At 44.1% G+C, this 24725-nt stretch overlaps 2 protein-coding genes across 3 annotated transcripts in view; both read left to right on the forward strand.

The window, feature by feature from the left end:
- Positions 1-3685, forward strand: part of LOC134865804 (xenotropic and polytropic retrovirus receptor 1 homolog) — a 43154-nt gene extending 39469 nt beyond the window's left edge. For both annotated transcript variants that reach the window (XM_063885535.1, XM_063885536.1), the window contains one exon: positions 424-3685. In XM_063885535.1, coding sequence (XP_063741605.1) covers positions 424-478 — 55 coding nt within the window. In that variant the 3' untranslated portion in view covers positions 479-3685. The remainder of the gene's footprint in view (positions 1-423) is intronic.
- A 2448-nt stretch (positions 3686-6133) lies between these two features.
- On the forward strand, positions 6134-23315 carry ttpa (tocopherol (alpha) transfer protein). The gene is made up of 5 exons (XM_063884885.1): positions 6134-6376; positions 17237-17390; positions 19031-19224; positions 20516-20626; positions 20716-23315. Exons 1-5 carry the CDS (start codon positions 6203-6205, stop codon positions 20962-20964), a joined length of 882 nt encoding a protein of 293 aa, XP_063740955.1. The 5' UTR covers positions 6134-6202; the 3' UTR covers positions 20965-23315.
- Positions 23316-24725: the final 1410 nt, after the last annotated feature.

Genomic DNA, 24725 nt, shown 5'->3' on the forward strand with positions numbered 1-24725 from the left:
GGGAGGGATACCAGCAGAAAGGAACATCAAAGCTGGGGGTGGATGGGGGGGTCAGCATTTGTGCAGCTAAGTTTTGGACATATTGATGTTTATTGAAGATTTGAAATATAGAGATGCTGCTGCAGGGATCAGGTCTGGATGTGATGAAGGCACGGATCGGGGGGGAGGGGCGGATACAAGGTTTGGTTTATATGAGGGGGTGATGGACGTGAGTGGAGGGGTTGACAAAAGAGCCGTCAGGGTTCAGTCTGGGTTTTTTAAAAACCAAAATGCAAATGTTCATCCTGTCAGTAAAGATTACAGAGAAAGGAGAAGAGAGGGACCACCACAGTAGCTCAGGCTATTTTTGTCACAAGCCATTCAGCACCCAGACCCCCCACCCATCTGACTTCATGTAAACACACTGCCTCTATCCCATTCCAGATCCAAGACCCGGGACACCAAGGTTCTGATCGAGGACACTGACGATGACTCCTGACATCAGGCCACGCCCCTCGCCTGGGTCCAGAATTTATTCAAAGGAGGAAACTCCACCTCCTAACCGAGGAATGACCCAGCGAGTCGGGCGTAGACCTTCCACCAAGAGGGGTTCTAAACCTACTAGAGCCTCCTCACGGTTCACTGTTTGAAGAATTTCAGCGGAGCAAACCGCACCACGGCCATCAACCTACTCCTCCCACCTTCAATAATAACAAGGGGGGGCTCCTCACTGAGACTACCTTACCCCAGCAGTGGGTGAAGAACCTCTCTTCCTGTCATTCACACCCCCCAGAGGTAGACATATAACTACACCCACTGCTCAGCCTTGTGCTGTGAGTCTGAACGGAGGATGACCCGTCCGCTGACAGGGAGCCCCCACTTCCTGCCCCTGCAGAGCAGCCCCCCCCAGGGACCACATGCTTCAGTGATTAGGCTCCACCTGCACCTCATGAGAGCAGAGTGGGCTTGTAAATTGTCCTCTTTTTTCCTGTAAAAGAAAATAGTAAAAATTACCCCCCCATTTCAGCGACATTTAGCCCCCCAGCCTACAGACTGCTCTGGAACATTTGTGAGTCTCCCTCACTCTTAAGCTTCCCTTCAAATCATCACAGAGCTGCCTACCTGCACCTTACATGCTTTAGAAACACACACACACACACACACACACATTTAGAAAGACGCACTTTGTAGAAGTGATTTGGACTTGGTCCACTCAGACTTTGATTTAATGTGTTTTATTGTTCATGGATGTGCAAAACTTGACCATTGATCTTTGTGAGACCCATGGATGAAGAAACACACCCATAGCGGTGCAAATATTTATAACCCAAGGTTTTAAATATGAGACAGACCAAGTTCGGGGGCAGTGTGAAAAGACTTAGAGAATAACAGTGCTGTTCAGACTGCATGGAGCAGCCGTGAGCTGGGAGGAGGTCTTTTGTTTCCGGAAGAGAGATGAACACCTGCGCTAACTCCATGTCCCCCCATGTGGAAAAAGTATCATACATCTTTAAAAAACTGCTTTTACTGAATGTATGCCAACCTATTTATGTATGTAAGAGTGGGAGAGGGCCCACTAGCCCCCTGAGATGTCAGATGAGTTCCAAGGAAATGTGATGTTGTGCCCTGCCATGTCGATGCAGACTGAAACAGTTAAAGGGTTTGTTGAAATGTGCTGCCGGAGAGGGGGGCAGCGCAACTGTCTGTCACATGCTGGTTCAATCGGCCTGTCCCCTGTCTGAGGGAGTGAATGTGTTTACATGAGATGCATGTCCCTCAGGTCCCTTTAACACTCGCTTTGCTCCTAACACACAATGTTGGTATAAATAAATACCTTTGTTGTCATTTTAATGTATGTTCAGTGTAAATGTGCTATTTAAGAGTAAATTTTCCACTAGTGGCTCCGGCCTTTAGTTCCTCTCAACATCAGGTTTGTGTCAGGGACAGTATTTTATTCCAAAAGGCCCCCCCCGCCTCATAATGCAGACTGAGACTTAGGTTTCCATAGAAGCAGTCACTCTGCGTCTCCCTGTCCTTTATCTAACATCAATCCAGTCCTGACTACTGTTACTGTCCCACGGTATGACCCCCCCCCACCAAGCATTAGTCACCATTAGTTCTGTGGAAATGTATATTATGCTTGATTAACCGTTGTGACCCCCCGCCTACAGCTCGTGTATGATAAGGACAGGTAGATGGAGTCACTGGAGCAGACGTCTGATGCAGAGGCCCTGCTGGGCTCTCAGACTAACAGAGGCAGGGGAGGAGCTGCAGCTTTTTATTTCCTTCTTCTCTTTGTTGAAATGAATCGGCCGTTTAACACAAATCATGGTGTTTCACTCGGTGTCTGGAGTCAGCGGGGGTGAATGGGAGTGGCTGAGCTGAACTCATCAGAGGACTAACGTCTCACTGTCATAATGTGCAGTTTAATGCTCTGTAACCGTCATAACATCTGACTTCTGCTTTTATTCTTCATCTGGTTTCAGTGCTTTCATCAGTGAGTGCGCTGGAGCCTGTCATCAGCCAATGGAATAGTTGAGAGGTTGATAAGCCAATCATTTACAGAAATGAATGATTGAACTGTCACTATTGTGAAGGTCTTTTTTATCTATTCAGTTCATTTGAGGACTGAGCGCTGATCTCCCACTGCAACATTCCCTTATCTGCTCCACTGTTCCTATTGGGACATGCTATATGGTATGTCATTAGTTATATTAAATACATGTTTTGTAGAATTGTAAAAACCAGCAGTATTTGATAGGTGAGGATGTTGAGGGGAAAGGACCAATAGAAACAGATGTTTGAGAGGCAGCTGCTGGAGCTGACTCCTGATCACAGGAGCATGATCATATTTCCTAACAAACACACTGGTGTGCAAAGTAGATCATTTAAGTCAAATAGTTGTAATATTAACCCCACGATCTCTGCCGCTGCTACAGGCCACTGATATGAAAACAGCATTTATTAGGGTCTCTTTCTTCGTAACGCACACATCTTTGTATGCTGACCAAAAGTCAGCAGAGTGTAAGTTGAACAGCAGAGGAAAAGGAGCCATACCAGCCTCAGCTCAACTCAGCTCAGCTCAGCACACACACACAGAGCAAGTAACAGGATGGCCTTCTTGCCTGTGCATGTATCTTTTAATCAGAACAGTTCCCTGCAGCAGACAATCCTTCCATGCATCAGCTGATACTAAACGCTTTGCTTTCATTCAGGTGTTTTATTTTGTAATTCCTCAGGTCTTATATTGTGACGTTACTTAAATGAAATTTACTACAATGCCATTCCATTGTTAGAACAGCATGTTCCAGAGTGACATTAGCAGCCCTTAATTTAAACCTCACCCTTTGAATGTATTTGTTCCTCTCCATGAATACACCAAAGGAACCTCCAGAAAGGGTTTTAACGTTGCGTTGTTATTCTGCTGAACAGGGCGATCCTCTGATCAGAGGCTGTTTCTGACTCTTTTCGTTTGTGGACTTTGGACAGGCTGAGCGTGTCCTGAAGGCCTTATTCGTGTCTTTCTGCTTTTCTTTGTCTACATTCCAGATGGTGTCTCACTGTCCCATTACCCATGAACACCACACTGCATTTATGTTGGGATGTTTGACAATGTGACAGACTGGTGAATCCCCTCTTTCTGAAAGGATGGTAATAAAGTGTGCTAAATGATACCCAGCCCCGGCTGAGCATGCTGGGAAATTAAGTCAGAGGCCTCCGACTTCCTATTTCTTGTCTCTAGAAGGAAGTGATGCATGTGTTGCAGCGGAGGTGCAGGGACTCTGAGGCCGCCGCTGACACGCAAATAAAGTCTTATTATGAACGCTGACATTTGGAAAGTCATGGTAAATAGAATCACATTTTTTCTATCAGATATATTTTATTATTATATTTTTATTTTAGTTGAATTTTGTATCATCTTTAAACTACAAGTTCTTTTATCTTAAGTAAATTGACCCTTACCTCAAATGAGTGTTCCCTCTGTGAGTGAGTGGCAGTCTGTTCAAACCCAACAGGATATTATGATATTACGTAAATTAAACAAGTTCTGTAAATGCCGCTTAAAAACAAATGTGTTTCTTACGGGGGTCTTCCTACATGTGTCTAGTGTAATGCTGCGTCCGAAAGTCATAAGACTCCGTTGATTGGCTGGCTGTTCAGTAGATGTGTAGTTTATAGTGAAGCAGTCATTGGATTAAAATCGAGTGTTCTGATTGGATGCATAGTGTTTACAACATATGAACAGAGCACAGCCTGGCCCGGTCTACCATGGCAACACTGTCCTCTCTTCAGGTCCCAGCTTCTGGGGGAGACGCTATCCTGTGGATGGGTTGCGAATTGTAATGTCTGACCCCCCATGAGGAGAGCGGTCCTCCTCTTCAGTTGAATACACATACCAGTCACCCTACCAAGTCCTCACTAGGATTCATTCAGAGCTCTGAGCCCGGGGGAACAGAGGGTAACTTCTGAAACAATCCTGGGTTCAAGCCTTTGGCATCCCTGCAGTTTAGGAAAACCTAATCTAGAATACATTTGAGTTAAAAACCAAACACAATGTGACGGACAGTTCCCTGTGTCCTCCATGTTCCAGAGTCAAAACGTCCAATACATATATATATATACAATCCATTTGATATTGATGAACATATTGATCAGTTTTGTACTGTGACTGTGCTGTGGGTGCACCTGATCCCTGCAGAGCCTCGCTCGCCTGCTCCAGCTCCTCAGTAAAAGCAGCAGCGCTCTCTCTGTTCCTCTGCAGTCTTCTTTCTGTCCCATCACACTCATGTCGATGGGCTACACTCTGTAACTCCTTTAAAATCTTTAAAGTAATACATACAATGTATAAAGTGGTAAACGGGTTTAATAACAGCGGTGAGGTGCTTATTAAACTAGATTAGTTTAAATTAGATGAGTTACTGTCATTGTTACAGAGTACTAAAACAATGCACTTAGCTTCTGACCTCAACAAGCAGAAAGTGCAGAGTTATTCATGGTAGAACATGAATTCAAACATCAGTATTTACAGTATGAACAGAATAAGGCAGTATAAACATCAATAACAGCAGTATAGAAAAGGAATACACTATAGGTCAGGTACTAATAAGACAGTATAATGCAGCCACAGAATACTTTGAATAAATTATATTTTCAGCTCTGTTAAATGTAAGCATTATAGTGGAATAAGTGACACGTCATGAACCGGAGCCTCTGGACTGGCTGTTAGATACATTCACTCAGAACTGATCACAGAGAGCCTTCAGTTTACTCACCAGTGTTCTGTGGAACATGTCATCATTTTGAGGTTGGATCGGACCTGTAAATACTGATGGAAGCATTGTTTGTTTTATGGCTGGATAAAAAAAAAACATTCCTTTATATTTGGGAGGGAGGCAGAACCCCAGCAAAATGAGACTGAATGAGCCTCAGTTCTGCCCCCCATAGTTTCATCTCGCCACAGCCGTGACTGCTGCCGCATTACCAAGCTGTAGTGCTGCAATGTTCTCTTACGAAGCGCATTGTCAAGTTTCTTTACATTGGGGTTCAAGGATTCAAAGGTTGTAATGTCATCTGCACAGTTGCCACGGTGTAGGAATGCCAATGAAAACCTTAAGTCCAGAGCTCTTCCAACAATAGTTATAAACAATAAAAGGAATTCAAAAATAAAATAATAATAGTGCAAGCAGGAGCCTATATACATGTAAATGGGATATGATACATGAATAGAATGTAAAATGAAATACTGTTTATTACAGTGATAACTATTTAGATAAATAAATTGCAAGAGGACAACAGATGAAGGCACTTTACAGAGCTCAGGTGTTTGACAATCCCTTGGGCTTTCTTCCTGAGCTGCTGGGAGTAGAGGTCCGGCTCCGACCTGGTGGTGATGTAATTGGTAGTAATATTACAATTACACACTATTTTTGCACTACATTTATTTGAGATTTCACAAAAACAAAAGCTACATTTTTAAGCTAAATTGTTCAAATTGTATGTGAATTAATCAGATGTTGGAACTGTCATCATGGTCAGGCCAATACAGCAGTTTGAATGTGAGCGTGTCTGTGCAGTGGCGACTGTTGACCAGCAGGTAGAGCTGTTTCAGCTTTCGAAAGATAGATTTGTAAATATACTCCAAAACTCACACACACACACACACACAAACGGCTCTCTCCGCAGTAGCCTGCTGGCAGTTAGTGTAGCGGGACCTGGGAGCGACATGAGCGGCTCTCAGCCCGGGGGCAACCCGGAGGATTTGGAGCCGCTGTGCCTGGGGCTGCTTGGCCTGAGGCGGAGAGCCCTGCAGGAGCTGTCTTCCGCCCGGACCTTCTCAGACCAGTTCCTCACCAAGTTCCTGCGGGCCAGAGACCTGGACGTGGAGCTCTCCCTGAAGGTACATCCCGTCCTGCCCGACACACACACACACACACACACACACACACACACACACACACACACACACACACACACACACACACACACACACACACACACACACACACACACACACACACACACACACACACTTACTTCAGAGAGCAGTCGGATTTACTGAATGAAGTATGCAGCTGTTTATGTCTGTTGCAGGCAGAGGTGGAGAGGCACTCAGATCTTGTACTTGAGTAAAAGCAGAAGTACTCAGATCTTGTACTTGAGTAAAGGTAGAAGTACTCAGATCTTGTACTTGAGTAATAGTAGAAGTATTCAGATCTTGTACTTGAGTAAAAGTAGAAGTACTCAGATCTTGTACTTGAGTAAAAGTAGAAGTATTCAGATCTTGTGCTTGAGTAAAAGTAGAAGTATTCAGATCTTGTATTGAGTAAAGTAGAAGTACTCAGATCTTGTACTTGAGTAAAAGTAGAAGTACTCAGATCTTGTACTTGAGTAAAAGTAGAAGTACCAGAGTGTAGGAATACTCTGTTACAGTAAAAGTCCTGCATTCTAAATGTTCCTCCAGTGAAAGTAGAAAGTACTCTCATCTAAATGTACTTAAAGTAGCGACAGTAAAAGTAGTCATTGTTTGATTGGTCCATTTCAGAATAATATCTCTGATATGTTTTATAATTATTGATTATTAAAGTGTTCTCAGAGCTGGTAAAGGTGCAGCTAGTTTGAATGGCTTTGTATACTGCAGGGTAGCTGCTGAATTTACTCCAGGTGAACTAAAGTCTGATTTAATCCAGATCTGTAAAGTAACTAAGGGGATTCAATAAATGTAGTGGAGTAAAAGTACACCATTTACCTCTGAATTGTATTGGGGTAGAAGTACAAAGTAGCATAAAATGTAAATACTCACTTAAAGTGAACATACCTCAAATGTGTACATAAGTACAGTTGTTGAGTAAACTTGGTTACTTCCCCCCTCTGGCTGCAGGCCCTTCAGACGGGCTCAGAGCCGTCTCACCCCCTCTCCACTGTAACTCCATTCAGTGTTTTGAGTGACACGTTATGGATTTTTTTTTTTAAATGATTGGGTTTAATGTTTGCTGTAATATTCTTAACACTTTTACAGACAAGTACACACTTTTAATTAAGTAAAAGTAGCAATACTACATTTTAAAATGACTTTGTTACAAGTAAAATACCTGCATCTTACTAAAATTTTTAAAAGTATTGGAATTAAAATATACTCAAATTAGTATAAGTAAAAGTACTCCTTATGGCCGATTTCAAAATCATATATATATATATATACAGTGGGGCAAAAAAGTATTTAGTCAGCCACCAATTGTGCAAATTCTCCCATTTAAAAAGATGAGAGAGCCTGTAATTTTTATCATAGGTACACTCAACTATGAGAGACAAAATGAGAAAAAAAAATCCAGAAAATCACATTGTAGGATTTTTAATGAATTTATTTTCAAATGATTGTGGAAAATAAGTATTTGGTCAATAACAAAAGTTCATCTCAATACTTTGTTATATACCCTTTGTTGGCAATGACAGAGGTCAAACGTTTTCTGTAAGTCTTCACAAGGTTTTCACACACTGTTGCTGGTATTTTGGCCCATTCCTCCATGCAGATCTCCTCTAAAGCAGTGATGTTTTGGGGCTGTCGCTGGGCAACACGGACTTTCAACTCCCTCCAAAGATTTTCTATGGGGTTGAGATCTGGAGACTGGCTAGGCCACTCCAGGACCTTGAAATGCTTCTTACGAAGCCACTCCTTCGTTGCCCTGGCGGTGTGTTTGGGATCATTGTCATGCTGAAAGACCTAGCCACGCTTCATCTTCAGTGCCCTTGCTGATGGAAGGAGGTTTTCACTCAAAATCTCACGATACATGGCCCCATTCATTCTTTCCTTTACACGGATCAGTCGTCCTGGTCCCTTTGCAGAAAAACAGCCCCAAAGCATGATGTTTCCACCCCCATGCTTCACAGTAGGTATGGTGTTCTTTGGATGCAACTCTGCATTCTTTCTCCTCCAAACACGACGACTTGAGTTTTTACCAAAAAGTTCTATTTTGGTTTCTTCTGACCATATGACATTCTCCCAATCCTCTTCTGGATCATCCAAATGCCCTCTAGCAAACTTCAGGCCTGGACATGTACTGGCTTAAGCAGGGAGACACGTCTGGAACTGCAGGATTTAAGTCCCTAGCGGCGTAGTGTGTTACTGATGGTAGCCTCTGTTACTTTGGTCCCAGCTCTGCAGGTCATTCACTAGGTCCCCCCGTGTGGTTCTGGGATTTTTGCTCACCGTTCTTGTGATCATTTTGACCCCACGGGGTGAGATCTTGCGTGGAGCCCCAGATCGAGGGAGATTAGCAGTGGTCTTGTATGTCTTCCATTTTCTAATAATTGCTCCCACAGTTGATTTCTTCACACCAAGCTGCTTACCTATTGCAGATTCAGTTTTCCCAGCCTGGTGCAGGTCTACAATTTTGTCTCTGGTCTCCTTTGACAGCTCTTTGGTCTTGGCCATAGTGGAGTTTGGAGTATGACTGTTTGAGGTTGTGGACAGGTGTCTTTTATACTGATAACGAGTTCAAAAAGGTGCCATTAATACAGGGAACGAGTGGAGGACAGAGGAGCCTCTTAAAGAAGAAGTTACAGGTCTGTGAGAGCCAGAAATCTTGCTTGTTTGTAGGTGACCAAATACTTATTTTACCGAGGAATTTACCAATTAATTCATTAAAAATCCTACAATGTGATTTCCTGGATTTTTTTTCTCATTCTGTCTCTCATAGTTGAGGTATACCTATGATAAAAATTACAGGCCTCTCTCATCTTTTTAAATGGGAGAACTTGCACAATTGGTGGCTAAATACTTTTTTGCCCCACTGTATATATACAGTGGAGGAAATAAATATTTGATCCCCTCGCGATTTTGTAAGCCCACTTACAAAGAACTTAAAAGTTTTATTTTAACAGTGAAAGAAAGAATATCAGAAAGAAAATCCAGAAATGTACATTAAAAAAAGATATAAATTGATTGGCATTTAATTGGGGGAAACAAGTATTTGATCCGCTTGCAAGAATTGTGGCTCCCAGGGACCGCTTAAATAAGTCCTCTCGCTTTAAGAAAGAACTCCTGATGTCAACTCTTTACCTGGATAAAAGACAGCTGTCCACAGTCAATAAATCAGATTACAACCTCTCCACAGAGGGCAAGACCAAAGACAGCTCTTGTGATCATGGTGGAACTAATGTCTAAGGACATCAGGGACAGGAGTGTAGACCAGCACAAGGCTGGAATAGAAGACAAGACCATCAGCAAGCAGCTTGGAGAGAGACAACTGGTTTGATTATTAGAAGATGGAAGAAGCACAAAATGACCATCAATTGCCCTCGGTCTGGGGCACCACGATCTAAGATTGTACATGTACAGCACATGGAGAGGCCGTATGAAGTCTGCCAGTGATCCTCTGAAGGATTCAGAGAAGGCTTCTGAGAAGGTGATGTGGTCAGATGAGACCAGAATCAAGATCCTTAGCATCAACTCCACATGTCATGTTTGGAGGAAGAGAAATGCTGACTATTACCCCAAGAACACCATCCCCACCGTCAAGCACAGAGGTGGAACCATTATGATTTGGGGGGGTTTCTCTGCTAAGGGGACAGGGCTGTTCACCGCATCAAGGGGATGATGGAGGGGGCCATGTATCATAAAATATTGGCTGATAACCTCATTCCCTCAGCCAGGAACCTGAAAATGGGACATGGATAGCCCTTCCAGCATGACAATGTCCCAAAATATACGGCCCTCCCTTAGGGTGAGGGAGGGGCCTAGCCAGTCTCTGGACCTCCATCCCATAGAAAATCTGTGGAGGGAGCTGGAGCTTCCAGCTGCCAGGCATCAGCTTCCAAACCTTAAGGATTTGGAAAGAATCTGCAGAGAGGAGAGGACCAAAATCCATCCTGAGATGTGAGCAAACCTGGTGACCAACTACAAGAAGCATCTGACCTCTGTGCTGTCCAACAAGGCTTTCTCCACCAAGAACTAAGGCATGTTCTGCAAGGGGATCAAATACTTATCTCCCACAATTAAATGCACATTCATTTATATCTTTTTTTAATCTACATTTCTGGATTTTTCTTTTTGATATTCTGTCTCTCACTTTGAAAATAAACCTAGAATTAAAAGTGTAAACTGTTCAGTTCTTTGTAAGTGGGCAAACTAACAAGATCAGCAGGGGATCAAATACTTATTTCCTTCACTGTAATTTGAGTTACTGTGTTACTTTTATGATTATTCATATCGCAGCTGGTAAATGTAGAAACACTTTCAATAACTTAATAAACTACTCCCGGTTTAACGGCAGAGACTGAAGAGGGACCGACCTGTGACGAGGACAGTGCAGCGTTGGTCCAAGCAGTCTGACTCTGCTCTCCGCCACTGCTTTGGCATCACGGAGTGGTGTGTGTTTGAGGAGGACGACATAAAACACACATACTGACGCGGTCATTTGCTACATCGGCAAATGCATCGATGACGTTGTGCCGCGGATTACTGTACGGACATTCCCAAATGAGAAGCCCTGGATAAACGGCGAGGTCCGAGCTAAACTTAAAGCACGGGCCATCGCGCACAGCGGCGGTGACTTGGATGAGTACAGGAATTCCAGGTATGCACTCTGGAGAACTATTAGCAGTGCGAAAAGACAATACAGGGACAAGGTGGAGTCGAACTACAAGGGCTCCAACGGCAGAAATATGTGGTCTGGACTAAAAACAATAACAGACTACAAAAGGACAACGAGTGGTGCTGAGGAAGTGTCTGCATCTCTCCCAGATGAACTGAACACATTTTATGCATGCTTTGAGAAGCCCCCGGCTGTGGAGGCACAGAAGGCTCAGGATCCCTGCTCACTGGTTTTAATCAGTGCAGATGTGTGTAGATCTCTGAAAAGGATCAACACACACAGGGCTCCTGGACCTGATGGCATCCCTGGCCGTGCTCTCAATGTGTGTGCAGTTCAGCTGGCAGATGTGTTCACAGACATTTTCAATAGGTCACTGCTCCAGTCTGTAGTCCCCACATGTTTTAAAGAGTCCATCATTGTCCCTGTCCCCAAAAAGACAAAACCCATCTGCCTCAATGACTACCTCCCAGTTGCACTCACCTCCATCATCATGAAGTGCTTTGAGCGGTTAGTCAAAACTTTTATCACCTCCTCCCTCCCTGACTCACTGGACCCCCTGCAGTTTGCCTACAGGGCAAACAGGTCCACGGATGATGCCATCTCCCTCAACCTCCACACTGCCCTCTCCCACCTGGACCAGAGGAACACTTATGTGAGAATGCTGTTCATTGACTACAGTTCAGCATTCAACACCATTGTGCCCTCCAAGCTCATCATTAAGCTCAGGGACCTTGGGCTCAACAGCGCCCTCTGTGACTGGATCCTGAGCTTCCTGACGGGCAGATCCCAGGCAGTGCGGATGGGGAACATCACATCCTCCACCTTGACCCTCAACACCGGAGCCCCTCAGGGTTGTGTGCTCAGCCCTCTCCTCTACTCCCTGTTCACGCACGACTACGTGGCCACACACAGCTCCAACACCATCATCAAGTTTGCTGACGACGCGACCGTCATCGGCCTGATCACAGACGGCGACGAGACGGCGTACAGAGAGGAGGTCAGAGCCCTGACATCTTGGTGCCAGGACAACAACCTCCATCTCAACGTCAGCAAAACAAAGGAGCTGATTGTGGACTACAGGAAGAGGCAGAGAGAGGCACACACACACCCATCACCATCGACTGGACTCCTGTGGAGAGAGTCAGCAGCTTCAGGTTCCTCGGGGTAAACATCAGTGAGGACCTGACATGGACACATCACACCAGGGTCATATCCAAGACGGCTCGACAGCGGCTCTTCTTCCTCCGCAGGCTGCGGAAGTTCAACATGGACTCCAGGATACTCTGCAACTTCTATAGGTGCACCATCGAGAGTATCCTGACTGGCTGCATCAGCGCCTGGTATGGCAGTTGCACCGCCCTCAACCGTAAGACTCTACAGAGGGTGGGGAAAACTGCTCAGCACATCACCAGGACGGAGCTGCCATCCATAGAGGACTTCTACACCCAGCGGTGTAGGAAGAAGGCCGGTAGGATAATAAAGGACCCCCATCACCCCAGCAACAATCTGTTCTGTCTGCTGCCGTCTGGCAGACGGTACCGCAGCATCTGGACCAAGACCACCAGACTCAGAGACAGTTTTATACCACAGGCTATAAGACTGCTGAACTCCTGAGCTCTGTGAATGTCTGCCCACATCTGTTTATAGTACACGCATATATATACAGTATATCTATATATTATTATACATATCTGCCATATACATCTGTTATACGTAATATATGCATCTGTCCATGCCTCCTCATTCAACAGCGTAAAGTATTTAAATAATTTCAATGTATTCCACATATGTATATATTTCACATCCTTAAATCTTTATTGTCCATCCATCCATCCATCTTCTCCCGCTTTTCCGTCAGGGTTGCGGAGGTAACAGCTCTAGCAGAGAGCCCCAAACTTTCCTTTCCCTGGCCACATCAACCAGCTCTGACTGGGGGATTCCAAGGCGCTCCCAGGCCAGCGAAGAGATATAATCCCTCCACCTGGTCCTAGGTCTACCCCTCGGTCTCTTCCCAGCTGGACGTGCCTGGAACACCTCCCTAGGGAGGCGCCCAGGTGGCATCCTCACTAGGTGCCCGAACCACCTCAACTGGCTCCTTTCAACGCGAAGGAGCAGCGGTTCTACTCCGAGTCCCTCCCGGATGACTGAACTTCTCACCTTATCCCTAAGGGAGATGCCAGCCACCCTGCGGAGAAATCCCATTTCGGCCGCTTGTATCCGCAATCTCGTTCTTTCGGTCATGACCCATCCTTCATGACCATAGGTGAGGGTAGGAACGAAGATGGCTCGGTAGACAGAGAGCTTTGCCTTCTGGCTCAGCTCTCTTTCCATCGCAACGGTGCGGTAAAGCGACCGCAGTACCGCTCCCGCTGCTCCGATTCTCCGGCCCATCTCACGCTCCATTGTTCCCTCACTCGAGAACAAGACCCCGAGATACTTGAACTCCTTCACTTGGGGTAAGGCTTCATTCCCTACCTGGAGTGGACAATCCATCGGTTTCCTGCTGAGAACCATGGCCTCAGATTTGGAGGTGCTGATCCTCATCCCAGCCGCTTCACACTCGGCCGCGAACCGATCCAGTGAGTGCTGAAGGACACAGACCGATGAAGCCATTAGGACCACATCATCTGCAAAAAGCAGTGGTGCAATCCTTAGCCCACCGAACTGCAAACCCCCTCCCCCACGACTACGCCTCGAAATCCTGTCCATGAATATCACAAACAGGATTGGTGACAAAGTGCAGCCCTGGCGGAGGCCAACCCTCACCGGAAATCGGTCCGACGTGCTGCTGAGGACCCGGACACAGCTCTCGCTTTGAAAGTACAGAGATTGGATGGCCCTGAGCAGAGACCCCCTCACCCCATACTCCCGCAGCACCTCCCACAGTATCTCCCTGGGAACCCGGTCATACGCCTTCTCCAAATCCACAAAGCACATGTAGACCGGATGAGCATACTCCCAGGCCCCCTCCAGGATCCTTGCGAGAGTGAAAAGCTGGTCCGTCCAGGACGAAAACCGCATTGTTCCTCTTCAATCTGAGGTTCTTGTAAATATTCTTCTCTGTTTTTGCACCATGTATTTATCTTATTTGCACCATGTATGTTGAGTTGTTGGAGGAGCATGGGACATAAGATTTTCATTGCCAACATATACGTTTTATATGCTGTGCATATGACCAATAAAACCTTGAAACCTAAACAGCCGCTGGATATCTTAACCTATAATTCTACGTCACATTTCATTTACTGATTGATTTATATTTTGTATTACTCTAGCTTATACTAGTCATTGTAGTGGAGTAAAGTATAAAGTAGCATAAACTGAGTATACTCTAAATTGTAATAAGTACAGTACTTGTAGTACTAGTAAATGTACTTGTTGTGATACGTCGCTTGGTGCAAGACCTCAAGTACTGCTGTTCCTGAGGTCTGTTCCGGCTCACTGGGCTGCAGGTGGCAGGAGGGATGTCGCCTGTAAGGCTACACACTGTGAACATGTATTTGCATTGGGGTTGGGGGCTCTGCATTACCACCATTAGCACACAGCACAGCATCAACAGTATCTGTGATTTATCAGAATCAGAAGTACTTTATTTATCCCAAACTGGGAAATTTTTGCGTTGCAGCAGCGAAATACAAAGAGAAGCAAGACAAATACAAATAATTAGAACTAAAAAATAAATTAAAAATAAAAATGAATGAAAATGAAAATGAATAAAAATAAAAATGAAATACACAAATGTACGAAAAGGCAATAATAATATAGTGTAAATGTACAATGGTAAGTGTGAAGGAGTGCATGTTAAGTCCAGTTTACAGAGAGGCTATGGAGCAGTGAGTTGTCTGCCAGCCAGAGGGGTATTATTGTAAAGTTTTATTGCAGTGGGCAGGTTCCAGCAGCAGGTGGAGAGGGTGGGTGGGGTTATCCATGATGTTTGTTCAGAGTCCTCCTCTTCACCACAGCCTCAAAAGGGTCCAATTTGATGCCGATGACAGAGCCAGCTTTCCTGATCAGTTTATTGATTCTGCTGGTGTCACCGGCTCTGATGCTGCCCCCCCAGAAGACGGCAGCAAAGAAGAGTGCACTAGCAACAACAGACTGGTAGAAGATCTCCAACATCTTGCTGCACACGTTGAAGGATCTCAGCATCCTCAGAAAATAGAGTCGGCTCATCCCCTTCTTGTACACAGTGTTGGCCCTCCAGTTCAGTCCGTTTCCGAGGTGCACTCAAAGGTACTTGTAGTCCTCCACCACAGCCACATCCTCACCCAGAATGCACAGGGGCAGTGAAGACGTCCTCTTCTTCTTGAAGTCAATGACCATCCCTCTGGTCTTGGCCACATTCAAAAGCAGATGATTTTTCCCCGTCCACTCCACAAAATCCTCCACCATCGCTCTGTACTCCTCCTCCCGTCCATCCCTTATACACTCTACCACTGCAGAGTCATCTGAACATTTCTGCAGGTGGCATGACTTGAGTTGTATTTAAAGTAAGTGGCGTATAAGCTGACCAGGAAAGGAGACAGCACAGTTCCCTGTGGGGCTCCTGTAATACCAACCACCACATCAGACAGGACACTGCCCAGCCGGACACACTGTGGCCTGTCTGTGAGGTAGTTGGTAATCCAGGAGATGGTGGACACGTCTACCCTCATAGCCTGCAGCTTGTCACTCAGTAGCCGTGGCTGGATCGTGTTGAATGCACTGGAGAAATCAAAGAAGGTGATTCTCACAGTGCACCCCGACCCATCCAGGTACGAGTGAGCACGCTGCAGCAGGTAGATAATGGCATCGTCCACTCCCAGCTGAGGCTGGTAGGCAAATTGCAGATGATCTACAAATGATCTCACCTGCGGTCTGAGATGGGAGAAGACCAGTCTCTCCAGCACCTTCATCACATGAGATGTGAGAGCTACTGGCCGATAGTCATTGAGCCCAGAAGGAGTCGTCTTTTTAGGGACAGGAACAACGCAGGACGTCTTCCACAGCACCGGGATGGTCTCCATGGAAAAGGCTCAGGTTGAAGAACAGGAGACAGCTGGCTGGCGCAGGTCTTCAGAACCCTGGGGCTGATGCCGTCCGGGCCTGCAGATTAGATTGTGATTGTTTGTTTGTGCTTGTTGTCATCAACTTAGCATATGCATTTCATTTGTTCATTGTAACCTTTAACGCTACAACAATTAGTAATATGCACTTCCACGGTGCAGCAGATGCATGTTCCTGCAGCATTGTGGAATCTTGTTTATGTGACGTCATCAACAGTAGGTCGGCCATCTTTGCAGGCTATAATGCAACCTGTTCATTTAAGCCTAGACTACACGTTGCTATGAATGGTGAGGTGAGGACGCAGTTTTGTAGGCACACCTGAAAGTTAGGCTCCCTCGATAAAAACCGAGGAGATTTATACTTTGCTTTCTGAAATTTAGCTGAGCATGGGATATCTGTCAAACAGGTTGCTGATACATATACGATGATTTTGGAAGCTTTCCTTTTTTTAGACAAGTGTATCTGTTACATTTGAGCCATTTTTATCAACTAGCTTCTCCCTCAAAGCGTCAGTTCTTTGCAAACAAGCTTCATGTGATCCAGAACTTGAAGTAGCCAGTAGGTACTTTCAGTGTTGGACAGTAGAACTATATCCATTAGAGAAATAGTGACGTTAGTGTAGACATTTTTGACACATTGTTCGATGGCTGTGTGTTTGATGGCTGTGTGTTCGATGGCTGTGTGTTCGATGTTCGATGGCTGTGTGTTCGATGGCTGTGTGTTCGATGGCTGTGTGTGTGAGCGTCAGTGGAGCTGGTCCTCCTTTGTTGGCTCAACAGGAAGCTGAGTGACTGACTGTGATTTGCGCACACCTGGAGCTCACCCAACTGTGTGTAAGCTCAGCAGTCAGAATCACTGACACACAGACTGACCCTGACTCTTACCACACTCATTCTTCTTTATTAAAACCCCACAGCTGAATTTTTTAAATTTCTGGTTTGATCAGCATTTACTTTGTGGGTTTAGTACTGGGAACAGGACAGATTAAATGCAGTAAACCATTTGATCTGTGTTGACCTCTAGCTGTTAGCACTTGTTTAGCATGTGTTCTTTAGTGCCCTAGTATTTCACCCGCAGTCACGGGGTGGGGGTATAACTCTCATTTCCTGTGTCCTGTGTAGCTGTTACTGAACTACCAGCGGTGGCGCAGGGAGAGTCCTGAGATCAGCCGCTGTCTGTCCCCCTCTTCTGTGCTCGGCCTGCTCAACACAACGTACCACGCCGTCCTCCCCCAGCGGGACCACAGCGGCAGCAGGGTGCTCATCTACAGGATCGGTCAGTACACCTGTCTTTGTATGGATATACAGACGTGGACAAAATTGTTGGTACCCTTCCGTTAAAGAAAGAAAAACCCACAATGGTCACTGAAATAACTTGAAATTGACAAAAGCAATAATAAATAAAAATGTATTGAAAAATAACGAATGAAAATCAGACATTGCTTTTGAATGGTGGTTCAACAGAATCATTTAAAAAACAAATTAATGAAACTGGCTTGGACAAAAATGATGGTGCAGGAGTCTCTCAATGAGACTTCTGCACCTGTCGACAGGTATTTTGGCCCACTCTTCGTTAACACACTGCTCCAGCTGTCTCAGGTTTGAAGGGTGTCTTCTCCAGACAGCATGTTTCAGTTCCTTCCACAAATGTACAATAGGGTTTAGATCAGGGCTCATAGAAGGCCACTTCAGAATAGTCCAACGTTTTGTTCTGAGCCATTCTTGGGTGTTTTTAGCTGTGTGTTTTGGGTCATTATGCTGTTGGAGGACCCCTGAACTGCGACTCAGACCAAGCTTTCTGATACTGGGCAGCACATTTCGCTCCAGAATGCCTTGATAGTCTTGAGATTTCATGATACCCTGCACAGATTCAACACACCCTGTGCCAGATGCAGCAAAGCAGCCCCAGAACATAACCGAGCCTCCTCCATGTTTCACATTTGCGTCTGTAAAACATAGAGCTGGGTGACTTGCCAAAAAGTTCCAGTTTTGTCTGATCTGTCCAAAGGACATTCTCCCAGAAGCTTTGTGGCTTGTCAACGTGCATTGTGGCAAATTGCAGTCTCGCTTTTTTATGATTTGCTTTCAACAGTGGTGTCCTCCTCGGCCGTCTTCCATTAAGTCCACTTTGGCTCAAACAGCGGCAGATGGTGCGATCTGACACTGACGTACCTTGACCTTGGAGTTCACCTCTGATCTCTTTAGAAGTTGTTCTGGCTTCTTCGGTTACCATTCGTATTATCAGTCTCTTCAATTTGTCATAAATGTTCCTCTTGCGGCCTCGTCCAGGGAGGTTGGCTACAGTCCCGTGGACCTTAAACTTCTGAATAATATGTGCAACTGTAGTCACATATCAAGCTGCTTGGAAATGGTCTTACAGCCTTTACCTTTAACATGCTTGTCTATAATTTTCTTTCTAATATCCTGAGACAACTCTCTCCTTAGCTTTCTGTGCTCCATGTTCAGAGTGGTACACACCATGATACTAAACAGCAGACTGACTGATTACAAGTCTGAAGACACCTGTGATGCTGATTACAGGACACACCTTAGTTTAACATGAAGGACCTGTGGTCAAATTGTTTTCAGTCCTTTCTAGGGGAACCATCATTTTTTGTCCAGGCCAGTTTCATTATTTTGTTTTTTTTAAATGATTCTGTTGAACTACAATTCAAAAGCAATTTGATTTTCATTCATTTTTTTTTCAAATACATTTTTATTTACTATTAATTTTGTCAGTTTCAAGTTATTTCAGTGACCATTGTGGGTTTTTCTATCTTTAATGGAAGGGTACCAACAATTTCGTCAACATCTGTATATATTTGCGGTGATGTATATTTGTTTTCCTGTTGATGCGTATTGGAGCATGATGCTACAGCCGGATGCAATGTGGATGAGAGTGGTTTCTCTGTGCAGGACAGTGGGACCCAAAAGATTGGTTGGCCTTCCAGGTGTTCAGTGTCAGCCTGATGACATCAGAGATCATCTCCATGGAGACAGAGACACAGATGCAGGGTCTGAAGGCCATTTTTGACCTGCAGGGATGGAGTTTAGGCCACGCTCTGCAGGTTAACCCTTCCCTGGCCAGAAAGATGTCCTCCGTGCTCTCGGTAGGCCTAGCCTCCTGCCTCAGGTCAGCTCTCCTGTAAACACAGCTCCTACATGTGTTGTGAAGCTGGACACATACCTCTACATATGCTGCATCCATAATAAGATATTATACTATATAAACACTTTATAACAGATACAGCTCCAGAAAAAATTAAGAGCCCACTCCAAATGTTTCTTAAATCTTTATCTCTACAGGTATGGCAGCCAGTCCAGTGTCTGTTGAATTTCAACACAATGAAAATGTGTCAGTAGAATACAATAAAACATTTAAAGCAAATGTTTAACTCAAAGACATACCTATAAATAATAAAATAAGAGAAAATAATAATGCTGAAGTTGTCTCTTAATTTTTTCCGCGGCTGTAGGAGAAGCTGAGGTCTGTACTCAGCTCCTCATGTTGCACACAGGAAGGATGTTCCTGTAACGTTCCTGCGTAAGTAAGGAACACAGCATAAGCAACACACCGTTGTAGCATATATGTTTGGCAGTTAGCTCCCCAACATTTTCAGAGTGGAATTCACTAAGACTGAACTGTGGCAGATGTATGGACAGCTGTGGCATTACAGGTGTACCTACTATTCTACTTCTGACCAAACAGCAATATCCCTGGCTCTCAGTCCTGGCTCTAATGGGAGAGATGCTCCATTTGTGCATTATAAGATCGGCCAGTAGAAAGGTGATCTTTTTAACTCATTTTTGATTGCATAGAAATGTTGTTCATTGAAATAGCTGAACAGCTTCAGTGCTCCATGAGTGTGTGGAGCTGTTTCCAAACACAGGTGCTGAGTGTGTCTGCTGAAGAATATGATTCTATCCATTCCCTGCTCCTGTTTCTCCTCTCTAAAACGTTGTTTATATATATATATATATATATATATATATATATATATATATATATATACATATATGTATATAACATAAAACAAATAAAACCAATGCAAATAGTGACAGAAATAACAGAATAGAAATAAAATAGTGGAAGAAGAAGTCTATATACATGTAAATGGGATATGAACAGTAAAATATTGTATATATAAATTTTGTGCTGTAAAATTAAATTAAATACTGTTTATTACCATGATAACTATTTAGATAAACAAATTGTAAGAAGACAAACTGAGGTGTTTAGTCTCCTGTCCTGAGGGAACAAGAGTTTTATAATATTAAAGGCACATTTCATTTTTCATATTTTTACAGAATGTGTTTTCCTTTATCTTTTATTTTTTAACTGGAAGAAGGTTAGATTGTTTCTACACCTGTCTCTGTGTGTGTGTGTGTGTGCATGTCCAGGACTCTTTTCCACTGAAAGTCCGAGGAATCCATCTGGTGAACGAGCCAATGTTCTTCCGGCCAGTCTTCGCCATGATCCGCCCCTTCCTGCCGGATAAGATCAGACAGAGGGTCAGCCGCCTGTCACTCACACATCCCCTGTCTCTGTTCTCACACTCACACACACCGTGTTAAACATGTACCCCTCTCCCCCGCTGCAGATCCACATGCACGGTGCTGCTTTCCAGGAAACTTTAAGCGACTTCTTCTCGGCTTCTATCCTGCCTCCAGAATATGGAGGGGAGGGGCCTGGCATAGAGGGGGTGTGTCAGGACTGGACCAATGAGCTGCTTCAATCCGAGACGCTCCTGCAGCAGATTGCCACCCACCCAACAGGTGACATCGCCATCCCTCCCGAGGACTGCTGGATCTCAGAGAGGGTGGAGGCCGAGCAACTGTCGGAGGGATGATGTTGGGAATTTTGGCCCCTGGGTCACACACACACACACACACACACACACACACACACACACACACACACACACACACACACACACACACACACACACACACTCATTAACACACTTCACTTCAGGTTGTTGTCTGTCTCTATCTGATCCACGTTGTGCTTACATTATGTTAGCTGTCTCTTGGTTACGTCCTTCATGAAATCTGACCATGGGGACACGTTAAAGATACTTATTGAAAATAAACATTTCCCCCAAAGTATTTAAAGGTGACTCGTACCTGCTAGCTTCCCGGTGCTGACAGTGTGTTCAGCTCCTCTCAAGCCACAGAGTGTGACTGGGTCCAGAGGGAAAGGTCAGCACCTCTCTCACACAAACCTTATCAGCTGTTTCTCTTTCACAGGATGTTGCTGGAAGTTTTTTACAGAGTTCATTTTTTGTTCTATATTTAAACATTAATAATGTGAAGACAATTCTCCAGTGGAGCTAAGGGATGGATCACCTTGAGGGACGGGCTACAAGAACCCAGAAAGCGTCCATCTCTTTGAAATCCACTGTGATGCTTTGCAATGATCCTGGAAGCTGGACAGACAAGACAGATCCTGGACAGACAAGACAGATGAGCCTGATCCTTCGACTCAGCCCCTCCCCTAATGATCTCCTGTTCTTGGTGGATCAGTTTTAGCGTGGTCATCATTTCAACAGTTTCCACTTATGTTACAATATTTGGAGGACCAATATATGCCATATTCCCCGGTATATTGAGACATGAATGTGCTGTTAACACTGAGTTTAAAAAGATTTGTGTTGCTAGACCTGAAATAGGTTGTTAATAACAGGATGTGTATTTATTCAGCTTGCCCTTTCTAAAAACAGAATGAATGTATTTTTTACATGCTCGCTTTTTTCAGAGCACATACAATTGTATAGACATAAAGGAAAATGTTGTTGTGCTCTTATGTGTTTACACATTTGAACTGTTTTGACATCAACATGATTGGTCAGCAAACATCAGGCCTGTGTTCTTGTAGGGTTTGTGTACGTTCAAGGGTCAATGAAGGAAAGGTTCTGAGTGTTGTGAATAAATGTTTCTGTGCTCAGCCTGAGGATGTTTTAGTAACAGACAGGTCTTTTTTCTATTCAAGTGAAGGACTACCAGATAAATACCTGTCATGTTGATGTGTCAGCGGGTTGTAGTATTGATCAGGACGAGAATGCAGTCCCCTAACATGGAGAGGGCTTGACATGATAGACATGAGGGTCAAATCTCAGACTAAAGACACATGAAAAGTCATACTAAACCCCTGCATGGCAGATTTAGTGCCGCACGTTTTAGGAGAACAACCACAGTAACATTTTCATGTTTTTTCATTTTAATAATAGAAACAGTAAAAATAAAAACAATGGGAGGATTGGTAGCCAGGTACAACATTAAAATGCATGTTATTGCATCAAAAATAGTTATACAAAAAAAAGATTTGAATACTTGCAACAGTGTTTTTAAACTGTGGTATACCTTGTTTTCCTTAAGTAAAATATCTTAAAACTTTTTCAACCACTGACATTAAGTCACAAGTATAAAAGCCCTTGAATCAGCTTGGTTTACTTTCCTAACCTTTGCTGTTCCTTTTGGTAGTCTGCCCCCCCCCCCCCTGCTCTCTGTGCACGCTCGCTGCAGACCTTTGACCAGAGATTCGCTTAGCACACATCCAGCACCAGCTCTTTGATAGCTTCACGATGGACTGCGTATGTGCACTGAGAAACATTAATCCCAAACATTCTGTTTCATTCCTCTTCACTTCCTAAACTGAAAGGAACCCATGTGTTGTTCAGTATTGTAGAAATACAGCTTCCTTCCTCTGTCCAAACACTAACTTCCCTTAAAACAGACGGTGCTATACTGCTGGGTTTACATTACACCAGCTCCACACATACACAACTCCCCAAACAGTGACAGAGAAACGTTGATGTGTCAGAGGACAGAGCAGGCAGCGGGGAAACATCAGATGCAAGGGACTGTCTGAATAAATGAATCCTGCTGGAAGGTATTCGGCTGCACAGCATTCCAAGCACTTTGCCTGTAAGGTCAAATCTTTTATTACGTCATTGATAACCAATGCTTTTTGACTCAACACGGTATATTAAAAGAAAAAGGAAACCAATAAAGAGTTTTTAACTTATACTGGGTTTTTAGAGTGCTAGCTGATACCATGTAACTCCTGTGTGTTTGAACAGCTTGCTGAGTGAGTGCACACCCACAGTTAATCTTTAGACCCAGTGCTGACCTGTGTACACTTATTGGTTTTATGTGACAGGCATTGTCCCTTAACAAGAATAAATAATGAACAGATTTATTTACCTGGACTGCGTCACCTCTGTTCCGCTCTGAGGTTCGGACCCTCTGAGAGGGAAACCCAAGGACTGGTTCTGGGCTCTCAGATTCTTCACATGGGAGATGGAAGATAAAACATGTGTAAACCACAATTTCACATATAATATCACATGTGAAACAGCAGTGTGCGCATGTGTGATAAATTCACATGGAGAGATTGTGTACATTTTCTTTCCATGTGAAGACATGAGTCAGTTATCTTTAGCAGACTGCATGGATTTGATTGGTCACTCTTATCTATTGATGTGTTGCAAACAGACTTGATGAAATCAATCCACAGCTTCCTGTTTGCACTCGGCTTTCTGTGGGGCACCCACTGATGCACTCTATAAAAGAAGGTTTGCACAAATCACTTGAAATAACAACCAAATCCCTGATTTAAAACAATTTAACACATTCCGTGTTTGAAAGCAATGTATTTGCAGAGTTATACATCATAAGTAGTAATAACAGAGCAAGTCCCATTAATACAGCTCCAGAGCTGAGGTTAACAGACTTATACAGAAGACATTAGCATTGGCATTTAAAAACAAACTTTCAAACAAAATTTATCATCTCTACACGTTTGAACTTTTAAACGTCCCTTTGTCAAAAATAAAAGCTTTTGTTTTTATTATGTGGACCGGATAAAGGATTGGCCCAGATCAGAATATAGTCTTTTCATAGTGGACATTTATTTATTAACTTAAGTGCCAGTTTCTCTCATATTTATGACACGAAATATGTTATATGATATATAACACACACAGTGATGGGAGGAGAATAGGCCACAGTTACTCAGTGTTTTGTAGGAGTCAGGTCAGCGGGGGGCGCCACAGAACTGCGGTACCTCTCAAATCCTCTCACAAAAAAAATCAACACACTTGGTATTTATTAATTCAACTGTTTTTATTTACGTATTATTTATATGTTTTAGATGATCATTCCATTTAGCTGACACTGTTATCCAAAGCGACGTACAATAAGTGCAATAAACCATAAAGATTCAAACTAAGGACAACAAGAACAGCAGACATATTTACTTCAGACAACCCAGACCATTGTGAGTGCTGGTGCACAAGTTAACTCTTAAATACTTTTTTGTATTCATTGGCCAAGGTATAAGCGAAATAGGTGGGTAACTGCTGTAAATGTCCCCTGTGTGGAACGAATAACGGTATTCTGATTCTGAATCTGATAATCACCGCCCTCCCCAGCCAGTGTTTCTTTAACATTCCAATTGACTTTGGGGTGGAACCCTTTATATTCCCAACAACACACAACACGCCTAGCATGCAAATGACGTTCCGCCTAGCTGATTAGATCACTCCTCATTTTCCACACAGAACCAATATGTTTGAACACGTGAGCCCCCCCTCAGACAATGCTTGCC

The sequence above is a fragment of the Eleginops maclovinus genome, chromosome 6 (genome assembly GCF_036324505.1).
Source record: "Eleginops maclovinus isolate JMC-PN-2008 ecotype Puerto Natales chromosome 6, JC_Emac_rtc_rv5, whole genome shotgun sequence".
NCBI lineage: Eukaryota > Metazoa > Chordata > Actinopteri > Perciformes > Eleginopidae > Eleginops > Eleginops maclovinus.